The 24,972-nt window shown below is 35.1% G+C and overlaps 1 protein-coding gene across 1 annotated transcript in view; it reads left to right on the top strand.

The window, feature by feature from the left end:
• DOCK7 (dedicator of cytokinesis 7) overlaps window positions 1-24,972 on the top strand; it is a 192,186-nt gene that overhangs the window by 29,114 nt on the left and 138,100 nt on the right. Inside the window, exons 3-9 of the mRNA XM_090269555.1 lie at window positions 2,606-2,781; window positions 2,972-3,040; window positions 9,884-10,013; window positions 10,114-10,326; window positions 10,677-10,762; window positions 15,795-15,861; window positions 20,834-20,983. Coding sequence (XP_090125681.1) covers window positions 2,606-2,781; window positions 2,972-3,040; window positions 9,884-10,013; window positions 10,114-10,326; window positions 10,677-10,762; window positions 15,795-15,861; window positions 20,834-20,983 — 891 coding nt within the window. The remainder of the gene's footprint in view (window positions 1-2,605; window positions 2,782-2,971; window positions 3,041-9,883; window positions 10,014-10,113; window positions 10,327-10,676; window positions 10,763-15,794; window positions 15,862-20,833; window positions 20,984-24,972) is intronic.

Below are 24,972 nucleotides of genomic sequence, written 5' to 3'. Positions count from 1 at the left end.
GCTTCTTATTTGGCCTTTGCTGGTGTGGATATGACTGGCACCACAGTTTTTCATGTGATGTTTAGCTGGAGAAGAGTGGTTACTGACCAAGAATTTCTGTTGTGCTAGGCTGCCCTTTCTTGGACCTTTTGGCTAGGGAGAACAGGCTTTTGTTTTATTGGCCCTTTTTTTCTCTTGTGCTCCTTGGTGTTTCTGGATGGCATGCTTCTTTAGCTCCAAGTCTGGAGTATATGAGGCAAAAAGAAATTGTGCTGTTCCTTGGCCTCACGGTTCCTGCTGGCCTGCCTTTTTATCTGTATCTTTCAGAATCTTCTTATGCTTATTTTATATATAATGTCTCAGGTTTTCAGTTGTAATTAGTGAGAAGAATAGGGGAAAAAGCATGTCTAATCCATGGTCCCACAAGTGGGAGTACCCCCTAGTGACTTTTTTGAAAAAGATCTTATTTATTTATTTTTAGCCCTGGCCGGTGTGGCTCAGTGGATGGAACACGAGGGAGAGAAATATCAGTGTGTGAGAGAGACATGGATCAATGCTTCTCACGTGCCCCAAACTGGGAACCTGGTCTGCAACCCAGGCATATGTCCTGACCAGAGTCAAACTGGTGACCATTTTGGTTCACAGGCCCTTGCTCCACCCACTGAGCTACACCAGCAGTGCCCCCCACCAGTGGTTTTTTATGTTGAGCACTTTCTGACATGCTTCTTTGCCATTTGTTTTTTCCCTATATAGATAACCAATTGTTCCAGCAATAATGGTTGGAAAGATTTCCCTTTCTCTATTGAATTGCTTCTTTTCCTCTATTAAGAACATCATCATAGTATATTATGTACTTGATAGAATAGGTGAGATAGAATGGTTATGAGAGGAAAACCCATGACTTTTAGAGCTTGAAGATCCAATTTTAAATTTTGCTCTATTGTCCATATTAAAAACCATAAATATGTAAATATTTAAATAAATTTATTATCTCTAAGAAAAAAATTTGTTCTGTCATTGTGTGGCTATTTTATTTCCGGAAGTTTTTTTAACATTTTGAATACAAATGCCTTCATTTGTAGAATTACAATAGTAGTTATCTCTAACTTACAGGGTTTAGGAAGATTTAAATGAGAAAACATAATAATAATAATAATACTGTATTTTGAATGTCTATGATATTCTGGTCTTTCATTATTTAATTTAATATCTTTAAAATGTTGTTGCTTTACCTGTTACTAGTTGTTTAATTCAAAGAAACATAGATTAAAGCACCTTCTTCTTATTTTTTATTTTTATTTATTTTTTTAATAATTTATTTGTTTATTTTATTTTTAGAGAGAGGGGAAAGGAGAAAGAGAGGGAGAGAAACATCACTGTGTGGTTGCCTCTCACTTGCGCCCCCAACTGGGGACCTCACGTGCAACCTATTCATGTGCCCTGACTGGGAATCGAACCAGCGACACTTGGCTCGCAGGCTGATGCTCAATCCACTGAGCCACAGCAGCCAGGGCAAAGCACCTTCTTTTTAGTTCCCCATACTTAACACAGAGTCAGGTCTCAGTTAACCATCTTGAGAAATAACATGTTTTTATTTTCATTGGTCCACACCTGCACATTGCTTATATAATCCTTCATAATTCTGCCTGAATATTTTTCTTTCTTGAATCAGAAAAAATGTTGTGTCTTAAGAAAAAGTATATTTTCAACTTGGCTAAGGAATGCCCTGAATATTCTATTACTAATAGATGCTTTTAGGAGGGTATGTGTACTAGTTTCTTTTGGCTGCTGTGATAAAAGTACCACAAACTGAATAGCTTAAAGCAAAAGAAATTAATTTTCTCACAGCACTTAAGTCCAAAAGTCTGAAATCAGCATCAGTGGTCTGAAATCAAGGTTTTGGCAAGGCTGCACTGCCTTTGGAGGATCTAGGAGAGAATTAGTTTCTTGCCTCTTCCAGGTTCTGGTGGCCACTTGTAACTGTGTCACTTCTATCTTTAATTAAGGCCAGAATCTTCAGATCTCTCTTTGCTATGTCTTCTTATGGTTTTCTTCTCTGCGTGGCCCAACTTTCCCTCTGTCTTCATATAAGGATGTGTATGATTGAATTTGACTTACTCAGATAATTCAGGATAATGTCCATATTATAGATCACATCTTTTATTTTTTATCTTAAGTTTTTGCTGTGAAAGGTCCATGGATTGGTATGTGGAGATCTTTTGGAGAGCCATTTTTCACCTTACCTTAGTCTGGTTATATATTTTTACTAGGATAATCAACAGTAGCAACAAGTAAAATTAAGGCACTGTTTAGAAACTTAGCAAAATTCCAAAGATTTTAAAGGAAAATAAATTTTTCCAATGAACATTTTGTCACTGTAAAGTATTATAAAACTGCTAATGATCATACCGGCTTTCCATGAAAAATATGGGTAAAATCTAAACAAGAGGATTAAAGAGAGCATACCCCAAGGCATGAAGAATTATTAGGAGGTCAGTACCTTGTGGTTTCTTTATTGCATCTGTTAAAAATTTAGAAATAACCAGGTTAAAAGATATTATATTTTTAAAAATAAATTTTTTTGCTTTAAGTTTTAAAATTTCTCCTCTCTCCCCCCTTTCTAAAGGTGCCCCTTACAGAAGCAGTAGAGCCAGTGGATTTGGAAGAATACCTCATGAATCACCCTTTAGCTGTGGATTCTGGGCCTTTAAGTGATTTGACTGAATTCCCTCCAGATGATATTGAAGTTGTTCATAGTCCTAGGGACTGCAGAACCCTTGTTTCAGCTGTACCTGAAGAAAGGTAAGGAGACATTTACCTATTTTTGGTTTCAGTGCCGCTACAGAAAGGCTACCTTCCATTGTTTGATTTATATTCTATTTCTTATGGTAGGGTTATTTCCTGTTATACAAATAAGAGCTGTAGCAACCAAATTCACCAGCATCAGTACTTTCCTGTCTAAATTACAAATATGTTTTCTTTTTTAAAATAGTGAGATGGATCCACATGTTAGAGATTGTATAAGAAGTTATACAGAAGACTGGGCAGTTGTGATCAGAAAGTAAGTTATATGTTTATTATAACATTTAAAAATACTGAGTAGGATCTATAAATGGATTAAGGTAGGTTAATAATTATTATGAAACCTCTAAATTTATTTAAACAAATAACTGAAGAAGCAAAAGAAGAACCTTTTATATAGATGTCTTTTTTAAGGAGTTTCACAATTACTTTTATTCTTCTTATAAGATAATAGGTTTGTGGTGATAGTATTTCTATATTATCATAGATCACAGATAACTAATAGTATTTAATGATGATGATTTATAGTCTTAATTCTTTTGAGAAATTATTGATAGATATTGATGAATAATTTTGTTATTCAAAAAGAATCTAGTTTATTGAAATTTAAATAGTAAGTTAAATTTAATAGCCAGTTTTCCAGATCAAGCTGTTGAAACATTTCTACCTTTTATTAACTAAATGTTTACAGGTCTTTGATCTGTACATATAATCAGATAAATATTTATAAAAAATAATGTTTTATTCTACCACAAAATTTATTTTCCTAATGGATGGTGTTGAGTATAACATCAGGTTAAGAAATAAAATAGACTCCTACAAATATGTTGCCAGCAGTGCAGAGGTTGTGGGCCTCCTCAGTGTCACTGAGCCCTGACCACCATGGCCCTGGGATTTGAGGGACAGTGTCCCTGTGTAAATTCACGGAGAAATATGAATGGATAACAACAGAAAATGATGCTAGAATGGTGGGAATCAGCAATTCTGCACAGGAAACTTTGGGAGATGTTGTTTACTGTAGTCTGCCTGAAATTGGGACAAAATTGAACAAACGTAATGAGTTTGGTGCTTTGGAAAGTGTGAAAGCTGCTGGTGAACTCTCTTCTCCTCTATCAGGAGAGGTTACTGAAATTAATGGAGCCCTTGCAGAAAATCCAGGACTTGTCAACAAATCTTGTTATGAAGATGGTTTGCAATCAAGATGACCCTTCGTAACCCTTCAGAACTAGAGGAACTAATAAGTGAAGAAGCATATGAAAAATACATAAATCTATTGAGGAGTGAAAATGGAACTCCTTAATAAAGTAGTATGAAACAGCTTGATCTAGCATGCTTGTCTTAAATTAATGGTAGATAGAAGATTTAAAATAGCAACTTTTAGTAATTCCAATGGAAAAGAAACCACAGCAATGCTACTGGAAGAAAATACCCTGTAACACAATATGCATCTTTTCACAACACCATGTGATTTTTAGGCTAGTCTACAGTTAATACTCAGAATTCCTGAGAGTATCTATGGTAAAATCTAGTTATCAAAATTATGTAATTCAAGGATAACATTATTATTGTGAGCCTTATATAATGTTGTAAACTGCTTACATCTGTCTCTGGACTTGGGTCAAAATATTTAATGATATTGTCATTGGAAATAATTATCTGTAGACAAATTTTTGTTAGCTGTTACAATGTCAGATGATGATTAATAATGTCTTAATTTTGTAATATACTGTGTCTATTGATGCTATTTTTATACAGTGAAGCAACAACCTTGCAGGAAAACAAGAAAGTTTAATAATAAAACACTTAGCCCTGGCTGGTGTGGCTCAGTGGACTGAGTGCCAGCCTGCAAACCAAAAGGTCGCTGGCTTGATTCCTGGTCAGGGCACATGCCTGTGTTGTGGGCCAGGTCCCCAGTTGGGGGCACACAGGAGGCAACCACACATTGATGTTTCTCTCCCTCTCTTTCTTCCTCCCTTCCCCTCTCTAAAAATAAATAAATAAAATCTTTCAAAAAAAATAATAAAGCACTTCTTCAAGTAAAACTATGTTTTCTTTGCTAATTTGCATAATGAAGAGTCTTCATATGAAACTTTTAAGCCTTATTTTATTTTTTTTAAAGGAAATACGACTGAAGTAGAGGAGAATTATGTTGTGGCATTATAGTTTTCAGAAGTGTTGTAACCTGTGCTCATTTATACTAGCAAAGGTGCTGTAACCATTGGATATTGTTTTGCCCTTATAGCTGCTGTCTTATTTCACTGGGTTTAATATTGTGCTAAGCATCACTCTTGGGATACTGCTGACATGCTTTTTAGTTTTAATGTTATCTAATAAAAGCACAGACTGCGACTCTTTATAAAGAAGAGTTCTTTTTATGAACTTACAATTTTGATAAGTATTTCAGTAGCCAGATTTTAGCATTAGTGCTAAAAACTGTTCCTGTCAGATAACACAAAAGTCTTTACCTCTATGCATGTATGTTGGAAATTTATAATCAGATATCTTAATAAAGAGAGATTAGCTATAAAATATATTAACCTAGAATTATGGAATCTACTACTTAATTTCCTTTTTACAAAGCTTCTCTTCTCTTCTCTTCTCTTCTCTTCTCTTCTCTTCTCTTCTCTTCTCTTCTCTTCTCTTCTCTTCTCTTCTCTTTAGAGAGGTAGGAAGGGAAGGAGAAAGAGAGGGAGAGAAACATCAATCTCATATGTGCCCCGACCTGGGCTGGAACCCACAACCCAGGCATCTGCCCTGGCTGGGAATCGAACCCGAGGGACTATGCCTAACCAACTAAGCCACGCTGGTCAGGGCTCTACTACTTAATTCTAATTATGGGGTTGCTGACCTTGATTTAGGTAAGAGGGGAAAGTAGTTAACATTTATGGGTACTTACTATGTGCTTGTCATTTTATGGGACACTTTATACTCATTTCAAGATTACAAAGGGTCCTAATATTTGAGAGGGAGGGGATAGTTAATTTTTACGAACCAGGGGTATGGACTTGGGGGGGATTGCTGGGGGAGGGGGGAGCTGGGTGGAGGGGAACAAGGGGGAGAAAATTGGAACTGTTGTAACAATATAATCAATAAAAAACATTAAAAAAAAAAAAAAAAAAAGAGTCCAACTGAAAAGTAGCTTAGGTTTAGAGTAGTTAAGTAAACTTTTTGAGATCTCACAGCCAAATAGTGAGATAGCCAAATTAGAACAGAGCATCAGATTCTAAACCTTATATATATATATATATATATAAAATTTTTTTTTGTTACACTAGATATTATTTATTATCTGCAATGGTAAATGGAAGACAAAAGAGGATAGTTTTGATAGAAGTTTTAAACTATCCCTGAAAGACTGAAGAGAGGTATGATTGGAACATAAGATAAAACCATAGTAAAGAATAATTTAAAATGATATATGCAAATATATATATATATATATATATATATATATATGACACTATACAGTGTTGGGCAAAAGTAGATTTACAGTTGTTTGCATGGAAGATAATAAATAATACAAGAATAAACTTGTGTACTCAGAGCTGTAAACCTACTTTTGCCTTATTCTATATATAGTATGTTAAGCTCAGAAGGAGTGAATACAGGCAATGGAAGAGAACTATTGGGCATTCTTTTATTTTGAAATCCCCTGTATTGTGTGTGCACAGCTGTGGCAACAAAGGTACCTGCCTTTTTAAAGAGCGGTAATTATAGAGACTTGAGTTGATAGTATAGTGCCTGGGGAGGGCAAACCTTGGAAGAAGAAGGGGCCTTTTTACCCAGAATACCAGTTACTGGCAGACACCTGTCAGCATGATTTGCCTCTTCTCTACAACCACTGGATATGGACTGGGTTGAGCAGATACAGTGCTTCCAGAAAGATATGGTGATACAAATCCAAAAATAAGTATAGAACCCATAATTGTCAACTATTTGATGAAAGCTGTTGCATTTGGAAAAGAATTATCAAACTACAAATAAAAACTAACAATCATGAAGTAGTTAATGGACTACATATCAATACACATAAGTATAATTAATATCTTCAAAGAGATGTGAATGGATATGGTAACCAGACAATACTACTTATTTTTGGAAATTAAAATTATGATCAGTGAAAAAATATTAAAGACTCAGCAGATAGGTTTAATGGCAGAGTAGAGGTGGCTAAAGAGTGGAATAGATGAAGTCTCAGATTTTCCATAATGCAGCACAAAGGAGAAAGGAACAGAAAATACTTCATTTACTTATTCATTCAATAAGTACTTACGGAGAGTCTTGTATGTGCCAGGAACTATACTAAGCATTGATGATACAGCGGTCAACAAAACTAACTCCTTGCCCTCATGGAGCTCACATTCTAGTTGGGGATGAGGGCAAGGGACAATCGTCGTCGTCGTCGGCAGCCGTCCGTCTCGAGAGACGATGGTGTAGCTTCTTAAGAGTCTATCTGCACCGCCGAGAACGGCTGTGCAGTCCGACTCGGGAGTGACACGGTATCTGTCTCCTCCCATGTTGAATCGACATCTTGCGATGACGCTGGAGTGTCCTCTCCAGTGAAGCTGAAGCTACAGAGCCTGGGCAGGGTGATATGGAGGGTCTGCTGTTGCCCATGCAGCAGACCCCCCCTCTCTTCGCAGCTGAAGGATCCAAGGGAAAGACGGAGTCAATACAGCTTGGCTTCAGGTGCGCCGCAGGAGTTGCCGGTGTTGACTACAACGTCAAACCGCCTTAGGGACTCCGGCTCTGGATTTTCTGTCGGGGTTTACTCCCTTAGCCTTTCCCCTGAAGAGGTATGCCGCAAGGCAGCGGAGGTTTTTTGGAATCAGAGTTTTCCTTCTCTGATGGCAAGGGACAATAAACAAACAGATAAATATATATTAGATATGGTGGATGTAACTCTTGTAGAAAAAAGAAGTAGGGTAAGGGGGACAGGGAGAGCCAAGAAGGGCTAAATTTTTTACTTCATATAAGTAATCAGAAGAGGCCTTACTGATAAAGATGAATTTGAGCAAAGACCTGAAGGAATTAAGGGAGTTAGCCCTTTGTATATCTAGGGGAAGAGTGTATCAGACAGGGAAGCTCAACGTGCAAAGGCTTCATATTGGGGAAGCATGCTAGGAATGTTGCAGGAGTAACAAAGAAGTCAGTGTGACTGGAACAGAATAAATGAGGGTGAGAATGTCAAGACAGGAGGTCATAGAAATGACAGTGTGTGGGGGACTGATGGGTAATCATGTAGAGCCTTATCATAGCAATTGACCAGAGGACAGAATGGTGATATATAAGAGCATTAATTATGAACCATGTTATTCTCAGTTCTCTTGAATTTTGTACTGTCAACTTTTTAGAACATAAAAGAGGTAACCCTGACCAGTGTGGCTTGTTTGGTTGGGCATTGTCCCGCAAAGCGAAAGGTTGTGGGTTCGATGTCTGGTCGCACACACATCCCCGCGTTGTGGACCTGCCCCTGTTCAGAGTGTGTACGAGAAGCAACCGATGTTGCCTTTCACCTCGACGTTTCTCTCACTCTCTTTGTACCTCCCTTGCCCTCTCCCTAAAAATTAATAAATAAAATTTTAACAAAAAAGATAGAAGAGGCAGGATGTAACACTATTCTGGTTTATTAGAGCAGGTTAGATATGCAAACATCACAAATTAAGGCGCTCGAAACATTTCATGAAAGGTTAAAACATCTGCTTCTGAGTAATACCTTTCATGTTACTACTATATGGATTGCCTTTATTTTAGTTTTTCCAGAGAAAAATGCTTTCTTTTATTTTGTGATGAGGCTGTCATGTGAATGTCATGTAGCTTCTATTTTTACCCACTGAAGGAATATCCATTTTATTTTACTCGAGCTTGAGCTAAGAGGCACTGTTCTAAGTAATACCAGCATAGAGCACTGCCTTCAAGGAACTTGGGAAATGCTTCTTATGGCCACATTCAGTGGCACTCTATAAAATTAGGCACTTAGTTGGCACTTGCTGATGGTGACAGTGGTTCGAATGGTGTTACTAATAACAATAGTGATTATAAATAACAGTGTAGCTTCTATTTTAATATTTTTAGCAATAAGACATGATTAAGTGATTCATATCATATTTGATTCTTTATTATTTCATAAATTGTCTGATAGCAAGAACCATACCATCCTGATAATCATAATTGTTTTTGCTCCAATTAGAAATTTACCCTGTTTGGCTATATCAGGTATGAATAATAATTGCTCTTTGATCTTCCTGTCTCTCTTTGATGTTCTTGGGTACTGGGTTGTTAGGAAGAAGGGAACATTAATTTAAGAGTGTAATGATATATGTTAATTAAGTAATATATATATATACAGTGATGTAGATCCTGATGTTTTCATTTTAAAAGTCTGCAGCTTTAGGTTGGTTAAGATTTTTATACCTAATGAAATATTGCAAAAACATATTGGCTCTTTGAAATTTTAAGATTCAGTGCCTTTTAAAATTTTATATTATTATGAATGCAATATATATTTTCTACTCTCTCATTGTATTCTTTAATGTGACTTTCCAGCCTTTCTTTTTACTGATAACTTTTTTTTTAAATTTTAAGTTTCTAATTTATTTTTTTCTATCACCATTTATCCCTCTTATACTCTCTCCCACCCTGCCACCTCCCACCTGCCCCTTGCAGTCATCCCACTGTTGTCCATGAGTTCTTTCCTTTTTGTTTTTCTTTTTTGCTCAATCCGTCCACCCCCTGTCCTCCCCACTCCTCCTGGGCCTGCCAGCCTGCTCTCTATCTATGAGTCTGGCTCTGTTTCGCTTGTTAGTTCAGTTTGTTCATTAGATTCCTTCCACCTTTAGTTATACATATGTGGTCATCATAAAAAGAAGGAGAATATGATTTACTTCTGGAAACTCATAATCTGCTCTGTAGTTGGATTAAAAGAATTTTGAGTGGAAGTTTTCTTAAACCTCTGGTTAAATGTTTAACACACTCAAAACTGCTAGAATATATTTTTATTATGTAAAGAAATAATGCAGAGAATATTTAGCTTATTATATAATGATGAAAAAAATAAAAAATGTTCAAAACTTGATATTTATTTAACTTTTATTTTGAATAGGTATCATAAACTGGGAACAGGATTCAATCCCAATACATTAGATAAACAGAAAGAAAGGCAAAAAGGTTTGCCAAAACAGGTTTTTGAATCTGATGAAGCTCCAGATGGCAGCAACTACCAGGATGAGCAAGTAATATATTTATGTTTAAATGAATATAGATATTATTTTAAAATAGTTTGTTTTATTCATTAGTTCATATATTTATTTTTAATAATGTTTTGCATGACAGGATGATCTTAAAAGACGTTCAATGTCAATAGATGATACTCCAAGGGGTAGCTGGGCCTGCAGTATTTTTGACTTGAAAAATTCACTTCCTGATGCTCTGCTTCCCAATTTACTTGATCGAAGTTCAAATGATGAAATAGACCATCAGAATGATGACCAAAGGAAATCAAACCGTCACAAGGAACTCTTTGCTTTGCATCCATCACCAGATGAGGTATAGTTTTTTGGGAATAAAGAAGCATATAACTATGGAATAGATATTTGAGAGTATGAATTATATATATTATATTACAATAATGTAGGGAAGAAAATTTAACTGAAATATAGTATTTTTTTGTAAGTAAAATACACTTTTTATGCTAATAAATTTATTCTTAATGAATAACTTCTATGAATTTAGCACAATTATGATCAAATGACTTCTGTTTGAGAATAAATAGGTCATTCTATTTTATGTTCAATTGTGAAGGTTGAAAGTATTAAATTAATAAAATGACTTCTTAAAGAAATTGTAAAGGGTTGAAATATGATAAGCATGTTCATTCTCGTGTTGCCTATTTGTAGGAAGAACCAATAGAACGACTTAGTGTTCCTGATGTGCCCAAAGAACATTTTGGTCAAAGACTTCTTGTAAAATGTTTATCACTCAAGTGAGTATTTATTTTGGTTACTGTATCCTTTTGTTTGCTGTGTTCTTTTGAAATGTATCGTTCTTGTAAATCTGAGCTTTAGAGCATTTTTGGCTCACAGGTGACAGTGACTCTGCCACAGCTATACAGTTAGCTTTATAACTTGAAAAAAAACATTCACTGAAATACCTTTTTCTAGTATTATTCGATACTGTTCTTGGCTTGGGGAATTTAAAGACAAAGTATCTTTTTCTTTAAGGAGTTGATTGTACATGTTACATGGTAGGTTTTTTTTTTTAAAAGATATTGAACTATATATTTTCCTTCTTTAAAAAAGTTGAACGCATATTCACATTCATATTCTGCCTCACAGAGTGCTTTCTCTTATTGTTTCATGTTATCTTCAGAATAATTCTATAAGGCAGATATTATGATATTTTCTTCATTTTACAAGTGAGGAAACTAGGGTTCAAAAGCATTAGGAGAGGTTAACTGGCCCCCTCATTATTATGCAACCAGTAACTGAAAAACAAGCTATGCTCTTTTCATTCCCTCATGTTAATATTATTAATTAGTTAGTTATTAGTTCTGACTTATGAAAAAAGAAATTTCAATTCATAGAGCTATTTTGAAAGAAGTAACTCATAAGGACAGAGTACTTCTTTGTTTAGCTAACATGGGCAGTTTTCTTCCTTTGAAAGCTAAGGCTTTATATATTTAATTAGATTTATCTAGAAACCTGTTAGATTTAGTGTATTGGATCTTTTGAATATCTGGACACCTGTTCGTAATCTGTTTTTTTTAGAGCTTTATTATGATAAAATTAACATGTCATAAAATTCACCCTTTTAAAGTGTGCAGGTCAGTGGTTTTTAGTATATTCACAGAGTTATGCAACTATCATACTAATTCTAGAACATATTCATCACCTTAGAAAGAAACTCCATACCTCTTAGTAGTCTTCTCAGGCTTTCATAACAAAATACCATGTACTGGGTGGCTTAAACAACAGATATTTATTTTCATATAGTTTTGGAGACTGTGATGATCAGGATCTGGGTAGGACTGGTTTTTGGTGAGGCCTCTCTTCCTGGCTTGCAGATGGCCATCTTCTTGCTGTTTCCTCAAATGGCCTTTGCTTTGTTCCTGCATGGACAGAGAGCTGTCTCTAGTGTCTCTTTTTCTTTTTGTAAAGACACCAGTCCTACTAAATTAGGGCTTCACCCTTATGATCTCATTTAACCTAAATACCTCCTTAAAGACCCTATTTCTAAATATAGTCACACTGGGAGTTAGGGCTTCAATATGAATTTGGTGGTGGTGATAGGGACAAAATTCAGTCCATTAAAATACCAATTAGCAGTCATTCCCCTATGCTCTCTGTCACTGACAGCCACTAATTTGCTTTCTGTTTCTATGAATTTGTCTTTTCTGCATAATTCATAGAATGAAATTATACATTGTGTGGCCCTTTGTATCTAGCTTCTTTCACATAGCATAACGTTCATTCCTTTATGATGATAATATTCTAAGGTGTATATGCTACCCTTTGTTTATCCATTCATCAGCTAGTGAACATTTGGGTTGTTTTCACTTTTAAAAAATAACAGCTTTATTGAGTTATAATTGACATATTATACAGTTCACCCAGGGTATACCCATATATAGTTCACCTGTAAATTCACCAAGTATGTCCAGTGTACAATTCAGTGGATTTTAGTATATTCACATAGTTGTGCAATTATCATCAAAATTTTAAAACATTTTCATCATCCCCAGAAGAAATCCCATACCCATTAGTAGTCACTTTGTTTTCCCCTATTCCTCCAGTCCTAGGCAATCACCAATCTACTTTCTGTCTATAGAGATTTCCTTCTTGTCATTTTCTGTAAACAGAGTCATACAATATGTGGATCTTTTTGTCTGCCTTCTTTCACTTAGTATAATGCTTTCAAAGTTTATGTGTGTTGTAGCATGTATCAGTACTTCATTTCTTTTTATGATGAGATAATATTCTAATGGATGGATACACCACATTTTGTTTATCCATTTGTCAGGTTTTGACCATTTGGGTTGTTTCCATTTTTAAGCTATTTTGAATCATCTTGCTAGGACATTTATGTGTTTCATTTCTCTTGGGTATATACCTAGGATTGGAATGGTGATTGACATTATAACTCCATGTTTAAATTTTGGGGAAACTGTCAGACTGTTTTCCAAAGCAGCTGTACAATTTCACATTCCTGCTATCAAGTACAAGCCTTCTCTAATTTCACCAACACTTTTTATTGTCTGTCTTTTATCATAGCCATCTCTTGAGTGTGATGTGAAGTGGTTTGTCATTGTGGTTTTTCTTATGATTTTCTTCACTAATAAAGTTACAAATTTATTATTTCTTTCTTAGACAAAGAAAATATAGAATGATTTTTCATATCACTTTATATTCTTTAGTTTAAGTTTGTTCAGCTCTTATTAAAAGTTATGAACTAAGAATTATATCTGATTTATCTATGATAAGAAAAATCTAAACTCGGGATAAGGAAGAACTTGTTCACATTGCAATTTCAGGAAGTTTTATTTTAGTTAATTATAGAAACAAATACATATTTGAAAATAATTTCTCTTACATTTTATTCTCCAAGAATAGTCTTCCCTTATCCTACATGAGAAAATTGTTTCTAATATTTAGAAGACTATCTGTCTAGACATTCAGGGAAACTGCACCCAAGCACAGTTATGTGGGAGAGGAACAAACTCTCTGCTAATCTCAAGGTCCTTTCCTTTAGTCTAATAATCAAATAGGCATGAGACATATTAGCAAGAGAAAATAACCAGATTTAGTACATACATAGGTATGGGAACCCAACATACATGAGAAGGTCAGGTCTAGCTAGGGATGAGGTAATGCATGCACCCTGAGGGCTTCAAAGGGTCATTGGAATTAATATTCCTGTTACCTTTGGTTCATTTTTGCTTATTTCCAGCTGCATCTAAAATTTATATGAAAATGCAAAGGGCCAAAAGGAGGCAGGATGGTTTTGAAAAACTTTACAAAAAGCAACCAGATATGAACACTTTATGAAGCCACATAATTAAGACATTATAGTATTAGTACACAATTAGACAAACAGACCAGTGGAATAAAGCTAGAAGTCGACACATACATGTTTATAGATTTTTGATTCGCCATAAAAGTGGCACTGTAGACAGTGGGGAAAGGGTAATATTTTCAATAAGTTGGCAGGACAGTTGGATATCTGTTTCTGTTTGTGTGTGTGAAGTGTTTCTCTCTCTTTCTCTCTCCCCCACGTCCTCCTCTCTCTTTATTTTCTTTGACTCCTTTTCTCCACCCCTTCACCATACAGAGGGAGAAGATATTTCTTACACATACACTTGACAAAGTGCTCATAACCAGAATACAAAAAGAAGTATAAAATGATGAAGAAAAGGTCAAACAATGAATAGAAAAGTAGGCCAAAAGAGGGTTTCCAGGTGGTCGTTAAACACGAAAGGACACATATTAAAAATTCAGTATGATACCACTTACCCACTTGAGTTAGTTAAAAAAAAAAAAAAAAAAAGACTGGTAAATCAAAAAGATCAGCATTATCAAGTGTTACAGAGGATGCAGAGTAGAGGCTGACTCCTGTAGGCAGTATCACCAGCATCTCTATTCTTTTGACTTCTGGGTGGGGTCTGCTAAGAAAAGCTTCAGCAGGGGAAGTCAGAGGGTGGAAGAGAGTGAGACCAGGTTGGGATATTTATTTTTCTTAACTCATTCCCTGCTAGGTCACATCAATTGTTTGCTTCCCTGTCCCCAGGGCAACAGTTTTTGTGAAAGGTCCTCCATACAGCTATTTTTTCTACGTTTTGGTTACCACTTGCACATTCTACTTTAGGTCAAAGGTTGGTAATGATTCGCTGCTGTTGCTATTCCTGGGGAATAGCACTCTCTGTAGCTGTTTTCCTTAAATTATGTCCAAATCTTTGTACATGACCTTTTATTAAACTATTAACCCGATGAAAATATATTGTTTGTGATAAAAAAAATTAGCCTTACTGACATTTTTGTCTAGATGATTATTTTTTGTCTGGGGCTCTCCTTTACAATGCAGAACAGTTAGCCACATCCCTGGCCACTACTCAATAAATACCAGTAATACTCCTGTAGAAATGATAACTGAAAACATCTCTAGACATTGCCAGATGTCTCCTTTGAGGCAAATTAGTCTTTGGTTGAGCAAAACTACTGCTCTAGCATTTTAGTTAACCTCATATTACATTTTATTTCATTCAGCAAATATTTACTGAATGTTTACTCACTGTAAATCATTGTTTGTGGAAGTCAATTAGACATCTCAACTTAAGCATCCAGTTATAAAATAAGTCACGAAAATTGGTATGCCAGCATTTAAAATGATAGTGAGATGAACATTAATGTCATAGAAATATATCCATAAAATACTAAGTTAAAAAAGGAGACTACATAATATGTATACAGTGACATTCTTTGTTTAAAAAAGTTTGTTTAACAAGTGCAAATATATATAGACAAAAGTCTAGATGGATGGGAACTAAACTGTTAATTATGGTTCTCTCCATGTGGTAGAATTTTGTACGCTTCTATTTTCTTCCAAATATTTTTATATACCTGCTAAATTTTTACATTGAATATGTGATTTATAATATGAGAAAGAAAACAATGTGTTTTTACTTTTAAAATGTAAAATTTAACATATCCACATACATAAATAATAAAATTATAGGTTAGAAAGTACTTAGTGTCAGAAAATAGATTTAAAAGGCCACGAGTTTTGGGGCAGAGATTACTTGTAGCTGGAGACATTAGAGAAATTTCCTACAGTAGGTAATAGTCGCTATAAGCTGTAAACAATAGGCCTGAAAGAGTGTGTTCAGGAAGAGAGGGTAGCATAGATGGCGTAGCACAGATTAGAAAAGTACAAGATACTGAGATTGTTTTTGGAGTGAGAATCTCTCTCTAATTATGTTTTATATTTGTTTTAAAACTGCTTCATTCTTTTTCTTCCTAAAGGTTTGAAATTGAAATTGAACCCATTTTTGCAAGTTTGGCTTTATATGATGTCAAAGAAAAGAAAAAGGTACGGTTATATGATTTAAACTTCATCTTTTATCACAATCATAGGTTTCAGAAACCTGATTTTAAATTGTTTATTTATTTTATTTTTATTGTTGACACTGTTACAGATGTCCCCTATTTTCCACCCCTCTGCCACCCTCCACCCAGCACCTGCCTCTCTGCTGACCTTCACTACATTGTAGTCTGTGTCTGTTGGCTCTGCATATATGCATATATGAGGTCTGTCCGGAAGAAGTCCAGCCATTGTTAATATGGCGAGAAGGGTTTGCACAACATCGATGTAACCTGGCAGCCAAGGAGAGTGGACTGGAATGTGCATACGTAGACAATGATGACTTCACTCTACTAGTCAGTGGGGGCAGTAGATAGATTCCCTTGAGTGAGCATGTGTACTATGTTGCTGTCGTAATTAAAATGAGCGAGTAGAGCAATGAATCTGCATCCTGTTTTGCATTAAGCTATTCAGATGATTAGGAAAGCCACGGTATGGGCAACTAGTGATTGGCAGCTTCATCATGAAAACATGCCTGCTCATGCATGATGTCTCTTGCAGTTTCTTGGAGAAAAATCAAGTCACCCAGGTTTCTCAGCTCCCCCACTGCCCAGGTTTGGAACCCTGCAACTTCTGGTTTTTCCCAAAAATAAAATCACCTTTGAAAGGGAAGAGATTTCAGACCATCAATGAGATTTAGGAAAATACAACAGGGTAGCTGATGGCAAATGGGAGAACTGTGTGAGGTCCCACGGTGCTTGCCTGCTTTGAAGGGACCTGAGGCGTCATTGTTCTATGTACGATGTTTCTTGTACCTTGTATCTTCTTCAGTAAATGTTTCTATTTTTTATATTACATGCTGGATACCTTCTGGACAGACCTTGTATGTTCTATGGCTAATTTCTTCCAGTCCCTCCTACCCTTCTCCCCTCTGAGATCTGTCTCTCTGTTTCATGTATCCATGCCTCTGGTTTTATTTGGTTCGTGAGTTTATTTTGTTCATTAGAGTCCACATATGAGTGAGATCCTATGCTATTTGTCTTTCTCTGACTGGCTTATTTCTTAAGTTATTTTATAAGATAAATAACAATTTTTTAAGAATTATTAATCATAGATCTTTTAAAAAGGAAAACAAAATTTTAATTTGACTTGTTAAATATTTTCTTACTATGAAATAATTTAGTTGACATCTAGTCTTTATTTAATTGAACAAGTTCCAAAAGCCTGTAACAGAAGCAACTTTCTTTTAAGAAATAGAAAAGATACTACAAGAAACGAATTAAAAGCAATCTATAAAAGATAGGAATGGTGATGACAATGAGTTTTTGTTGACATAATTTTCACTTTCTCACCAGACAACTGATTATTTATGTTTATTTAAATATTCTATCTTAAATCCTGCCCTTAGTTTTACCATCATAGTTTACAGAAGGGTATCTTATCACAGAATTTCTTAATATTCTAAGCCTAAGGTGAATTGCTTTCAGTGACTTCTGCTGTCAAAATATTATGGGTTTCTTCAGCAGAACTCTGCTCTAGCAACTTTAATTGCCATATGGACAACAGCGTGGTGATTGTGGGGTGGAGGGGGATATAAGGGGACTAAATGGTAATAGAAAAAGGTATAATAAATATTAAATTAGAAAAGAAACAGTAAATGGATTAAATGCTCCAATCAAAAGACGTAGGGTAGCTGAACGGATAAGAAAACATGACCTGCATATATGCTGTCTACAAGAGACCCACAAATATATACACACTGAAAGTGAAGGGTTGGAAAAAATATTCCAAGCAAATGGACACAAAAAGAAAGCTTGGGTAGCAATACATGTATCAGACAAAATACATTTCAAAACAAAGGCCATAAAAAGAGAAAGGAGGATACTGCATAATACTTAAGGAAATAACCCATCAAGAAGATATAACTCTGTAAACATATATGCACCCAAATAGGAGCAACCAAATATATAAGGAAAATCTTTGAGGACTTCAAGAAAGATATTAACAGCAACACACTCATAGTAGGGGATTTTAACACCCCATTGTCAACAATGGACAGATCTTCAAAGCAATAAAACAACAAGGATATTGTGACATTGAACAACACTCTAGATCAAATAGATTTAATTGATATATACAGAACCTTTCACTCCAAAGAAGCAACATATACATTCTTTTCAAATGCATGTGGAACATTTTCAAAGATAGACCACATGGTAGTACACATAAGAAGCCTCAACAAATTTGAGAAAAATTGAAATTATATCAAGCATCTTCTCAGATCACAATGGTTTGAAACCAGAAACCAATCTCAAGGAATAAACTCAAAAACATTCAAGTTCATGGAGACTGAAAACATGCTATTAAATAATGAATGGGTTAACAATGACATCAAGGGAGAAATCAAAAAGTTTTTGAAAACAAATGAAAACGAGCACACAACACCTATGGGACACAGTGAAGGCAGTTCTGAGAGGGGAATTCATAGCAAAACAGGCCTACCTAAAAAGGATAGAAACATTTCAAATAAACAACCTAGCATTACATCTACAAGAACAGAGGAACAACAACAAACAAAGCCTAGAACAAGAAGAAGGAAGAAAATAATACCAGAACAAAATTAAAAGACATAGTGACTAAAAGAACAATTCAAAGGATCTGTAAATCCAAGAGCTGGATTTGAAAAGATAAACAAAATTGACAAGCCTTTAACCAGAGTCATAAGAAAAAAAGAGAGAGGACCCAAATAAATCAGAAATGAAAGAGGAGAAATCATAATTGATACACAAGAATACAAAGGATTGTAAGAAATTACTATGGACAACTATATGGCAAGAAATTTGACAGCCTGGGTGAAATGGACAAATTTCTGGAAACATAGAATCTGCCAAAACTGAACCAAAAAGAAGCAGAAAGTCTGAATAAACCGATAACAACTGCTGAAATTGGAGCAGTAATAAAAAAACACAGCACACAAAACCTCCGAACTACGGAACACTGAGGAAAGAAATCAAGGAAGATACAAATAAATGGAAGCATGTACCGTGTTCATGGATAGGAAGAACTGACATCAAAATTTTCATACTACACAAAGCAATTTTTAGGTTCAAAGCAATCTCTGTTAAAATACCAATGAAATATTCCACAGATCTAGAACAAATATTTAAAAAATTTATATGGAACCAAAAATGACCCCAAATAGCCTCAACAATCTTGAGAAAGAACAAAGTAGGAGGAATCACAATTCCTGATATCAAACTATATTACAAGGCCATTGTAGTCAAAACTGTGATACTGGCATAAGAACAGACATATAGATCAATGGAACAGAATAGAGAGCCCAGAAATAAACCCAGGTCTATATGGTCAACTAATATTTGACAAAGGGAGAAGGAACATAAAACGGAGTGAGAAGAGCCTCTTCAACAAATGGTGTTGGGATAACATGCAAAAAAATGAAATTAGACCACCAACTTATACCATACACTGGATGGATATAAGACTTAACTGTAAGCTGTGACACCATATGAATCCTACAGGAAAACATAGGCAGGAAAATTTCAGATACCCTACACAGCAATATTTTCACCGATATATCTCCTAGGGCAAGGGAAATAAAGGAAAGAATAAACAAATGGGACTACATCAAACTAAAAAGTTTCTGCTCAGTGAAAGAAAACATCACAAAATGAAAAGGGAACCAACCATATGTGAAAACATATTTGCCCATGATATCTTGGACAAGGGATTGATCTCCAGTATAAGTATATAAATAACTTATATGACTCAACACCAAGAAGACAGACAGTCCAATTAAAAATGGGCAGAGGACCTGAACAGAAACTTCTCCAAGGAGGACATACAAGGGCCCATAGGCATATAAAAGATTGCTCAGCATCACTAGCCATCAGAGAGATGCAAATTAAAACCACAATGAGATACCACCTCACATCCGTCAGAATGGCTGTTATCAACAATCAACAAACAAGTGCTGGCGAGGATGTGGAGAAAAGGGAACCCTAGTACACTGCTGGTGGAATTGCAGACTGGTGCAGCCACTATGGAAAACGATATGGAATTTCCTTAAAAAACTAAAAATGGAACTCCCTTTTGATCCAGTGATTCCACTGCTAGGATTATGCCCAAAGAATCCTGAAACCCCACTTCAAAAGAACCTATATACCCGTATGTTCATAGTAGCACTATTTATAATAGCCAAGTGCTGGAACAACCTAAGTGCTCATCAGTGGATGAGTGGATTAAAAAACTGTGCTACATTTACCCAGTGGGGTACTATGCAGCAGAAAGAAAGAACTCCTGCCTTTCGTGACAGCATGGATGGAACTGGAGAGTATTATGCTATAAGTGAAATAAGTCAGACAGTGAAAGACAAATACCATATGATCTCACCCATAAGCGGAACCTAATGAACAAAATAGAACGAGAGGCAAAGAAACAAGGAACAGACTGACAGTGACCAGAAGGGAAGGAGAGGGGGAGAAGAGGGGAAAGAAGGGGAAGGGCGTAGTCAGAGAATAGGTATAAATGACACATGGACATGGACAACAGAGCGGGGATTGACTGTGGGGCAGTGGGGCACGAGAGAGCAATGGAGGGAACTTGGGACAACTGTAATAGAACAACAACAACAACAAAAATGCTGAGGTGTTATTCATATAATTTTTAAAAGATTACTTGGGTAATTCATCTCAATCTTTTTTTGTATTATTAGAAGTTAAATTTCTAATCAAAGTAATTTGGGGTATGCTTCTTTAGACTATATTGTATTATATTTCCCAAATAGTTTGTACATTTCTTTTACTTTGATTTAGACATGTAGAGATTCATCAATGAAATATATGATGAACTATGTTATAATATAGTGTTTTAATATCTGTAAGAGTTTATGATTGGGTATGTATGATATGAATTTTTTTTAATGTACTGATTTCAAAATATAACATATGACTGTATTTTTTAGATTTCAGAAAATTTTTATTTTGACCTTAATTCTGAGCAGATGAAAGGATTGTTACGCCCGCATGTCCCACCCGCGGCCATTACCACCCTGGCAAGATCAGCTATTTTTTCTATCACTTATCCTTCCCAAGATGTGTTTCTTGTAATAAAGGTGAGAATGATTTTAAATGTATTTTTTTATTAGTGTAATGTCTGTAGACTTGTCTCCTTATTCATGTTGCAGCTTTTCATGGACATAGATTTTATCTTTACTTATTTTTTTCATCTTAATATTCCTTAATGTACACTGTAGGTGCTACTGAATTTTCTTCTTTGAGGTAAGGGTTGTAGTAATCAGGGTTCCCCAAAGAAACAGACCAGTAGGAAGCAAACACATAGACCCACATATACAGAAAGAAATTGGCTCATATGATATTGGGGCTGGCTGGTCTGGAATTTGTTGGGCAGGCTGGCAGGCTGGAAAATCATCTAAGTTGGCGTAATCTTGAATTTGAATCCTATAGAGTGCATGCTAGAAACTCAGGCAAGTAGTCTTGAGAATGCCTTTTTTTGAGACACCTAAGTCTTTGCCTTGTGGCCTTCAACTAATAGGACATGGCCCACCCACACCATGGAGGGTAATCTTCTGTAGTCAGAGTCTACTGATTTAAATGTTAATCACATCTAAAAAAATGCCTTCACAGCAACATCTAGTCTGGTATGTGATCAAACAAGTGGGCATTGTAGTCTAGCCAAATTGACCTATAAAATTAATCATCACAGGAACTGTACCATAATTATATTATTGAGTTCCTAAATGATGCATTGGTAAGTACTAAAATTTAAACCATGGAGGTAATGGAGCATTATGATTTGACTGTCAACCAAGTAAGAATAAAGATCACAAATCCTAAAATTTAAATATTTCTAAGTTACTTAGCTTAGGGCAGTGATTTTAAACCTTTTACATCTCATGGCAAACATAAACTAATTACTAAAGTTCTTTGGCACACCAAAAAATATATTTTTGTCAATGTACCAACTAAACAATATAATTTTGGTTGATTTACAAACATAACAATAATAATAGTAATAGTAATTACCTACCTTTTTTGTTCCAAAGTCACTTTTTTAAAAAATTAGGTGCCTATATTTTATATAAGGATTTCTGGTACCAAGAATTAACCAATCACACGCAACCTTATTAGGTGACATGGCCAATAAGAAGCAGCTCTATTATGTGCATTCACACCAGATTGCTGCTGTTGTGTTGACTGTTGTCATCTTTTTATTTGACAGTCTAAGGGAAAAGAGGACGGTGTCCCTGACTAAATAGTCAGGTATTACGTGTTTTAAAAATTCTTACAGCGCACAAGTTGAAAATTGCTGGTGTAGATGTATGTTTAGCATAAATACATCAAAGAGTTTCCTATAATGATTCAACTATTTTACATTCTTACCAAACTGGTATTTGTCAGTTTTCTTAATTATAGCCATTCTGTATTTAATTTGCCTTTCTCCAGATAGTACTGATTCATCCATCTTTATATGCTTATTGGTCATTGGCTATTCTCTGTTTTGAAATGCCCGTTGAAATCATTTGCCCACATTTTTCCTGGGTTGTTTTGACTATTGTATTATTTATTTGTAGGAATTCTTAATATATATTCTGGATGTTAGTTTGTTGTTGGTTATTTTTATTCCGCACATTTTTGTGCTACTCTGTGCTTGCTTTCTTTCAGAATGTTATTATTCGATGATCCAAAATTTGTAGTTTTACTCAATGTCTAATTCATCAATCTTCCTCTTTACACCTACATTATTTTGTATTCTGTATATAAATTTTTTTCTTCACTCAAAGTCAAGAGCATAGTTCTCATTAGTGATCCCTTGTAAGATTAATTGTTTTAGCTTTCACTTATTTGCCTACAATCTATATGAAATTGACCTTTGTGTTTGCAGTGAGGTAGAGATGAACATTAGTCTTGTTCTCCTCCGCCAACTACAAATAACCAAATGACACAACACTATTTTTTGAAAAGATTGTTTTTTCCTCCATTACTTTTGCAAAGTCTCCTTTGTTATGAATCAAGTGTTCACATTTATGAGGTTGTTTTTCTGGAATCTTTTTTTGTTCCACTGGTCTACTTGTTACTTCTTGTTGTGATGTTGACTAGGATTGCATTAAGTATATATAGATCAATTTGGGAAGATTGACACCTTTAAACTATTGAGTATTTAAATCAGTGAACATGGTGTATTTCTCCATGTTTTTAGGTCTTTTCCTTTCATATCTTCCTGGTAATTTGATAATTCTGATCCTATTGTAAATGATATCATTAAAATTATTTAATTTAAATTATATACAAAATGTCATTTTGTCACTGGTATATAGAAATTCAGTTATCTTTTCTTCATAAACTTTTATTTACACTTAGTAACATGCACAAGTATACACCATCAATAATTTTGCATACTTAACTCAGTCATATAACCAACATCCAGAGCAAGATACACTGGGTTGGCCAAAAAGTCCTTTACGTTTTTTCCATATAATGGCTCCAGTAGTGCTTAGTTGTCTTTAACTTAATTTGAAACAATTTTGTTAGATTGTATTGTGACAGCTGTCATATCAACATGTATTTAAAAAAAAAAATTATCAAAATTGGTGAATTTTTGTACAGCCATTTTAATATTGAAGATAGAAAATTTGCAACATTTTCTGTGTGTTATGCTTTATTATTTCAAGAAAGGTAAAAATGCAACTGAAATGCAAAAAAAGATTTGTGCAATGTATGGAGAAGGTGCGCTGACTGAATGAATTTGTCAAAAGTGGTTTCTGAAGTTCCTTGGTTTTTTGAAGTTTCTTATTTTGGCCAAATAAGTCTTTGCTGTGGGGCTGTCTTCTGCATGGAAGATGCTTAGCAGCACCCCTGGCCTCTACCCACTAGAAGCCAATAGCAGGAGATAGCCGACATGCTCAGTATATCCAAATCAATAAAGTTATTGGTGAAAATGGAAAATGTGTCTTTTATTTTATGGAAAAAACTATATGGGCTTTTTGGCCAACCAAATAGAACATTACCCAATAGCCTTCTTTGTGCCCCCACCTGCTATTCTGACTTGATCACCATACATAAGTTTAGCCTCTTTTTGAACTTCATAGAAAAGAAATCATGTAATATATATTTTTGTGTCTGGTGTGCTAAAGAACTAACTCAAGATTTGTCTAGCAGTAGCTTGTTGTTTTTAATCTTATATCATATTATTATATGAATATATCATAATTTGTCCATTCGAGTTGTTGATGGATATTGGTGTTATTTAGTGCTTATTCAAATAGTTCATTTTTAACTTCTTTATAGTAATTTTAGTGTAACATACATAAAATATACAAATTTATTTCCAGAAATGAAGAATTTATAATTTCTATAATTTTTTTTAACAGCTTCTTTTCTTCCTTCCTCCTTTCCTTTCATCCTCACCCGAGGACATGCTTATTGGTTTTTAGAGAGAGAGGGAAGGAGGGAGAGAGGGAAGGATTGATGTGAGAGTGAAACATTGATTGGTTGCTTCTTGCATGTGCCCTGACCATGCACTGAACCCACGATCTAGGTATGTGCCCTGACCAGGAATCAAACTCTTGACCTTTTGGTTTATGGGATGATGCTCCAACCAACTGAGCCACATTGGCCAGGGCTTAAAAGGTTCTTTTATTTTTTTAAATTAAAACATTTTTTTTTCAAGTATAGTGACAGACAATGTTATATCAGTTTCAGGTGTACAACATATGATTAGATATTTATATAAATAATGAAGTGATTACCCTGATAAGTCTAGTACCCATCTGACACCATACATAGTTATTATAGTATTATCAGTTGTATTGCTTAAGTGTATATTACATCCTTGTGACTATTTTTTCTAATCCTCACCTGAGGGTATATTCACTGATTTTAGAGAGAGAGGAAAGTGGAGGGGAGGAGGGGGAGAGAGAGAGAACGAAACATCGATTGGTTGCCTCCCGTATGAGCCCGGGACTGGGGCTCAAACCACAACCTGAGTATGTATCCTGACTGGAAATTGAACCCACAACCTTTTGGTGTATGAGACAGTGCTCCAACCAACTGATCCACCCAGCCAGGGCCCTTGTGACTGTTT

The sequence above is a fragment of the Furipterus horrens genome, unplaced genomic scaffold (assembly GCF_987537825.1).
Source record: "Furipterus horrens unplaced genomic scaffold, mFurHor1.1.pri manual_scaffold_3, whole genome shotgun sequence".
In the NCBI taxonomy this organism is placed as follows: domain Eukaryota; kingdom Metazoa; phylum Chordata; class Mammalia; order Chiroptera; family Furipteridae; genus Furipterus; species Furipterus horrens.
This window is presented reverse-complemented; position numbering and strand designations above follow the sequence as displayed.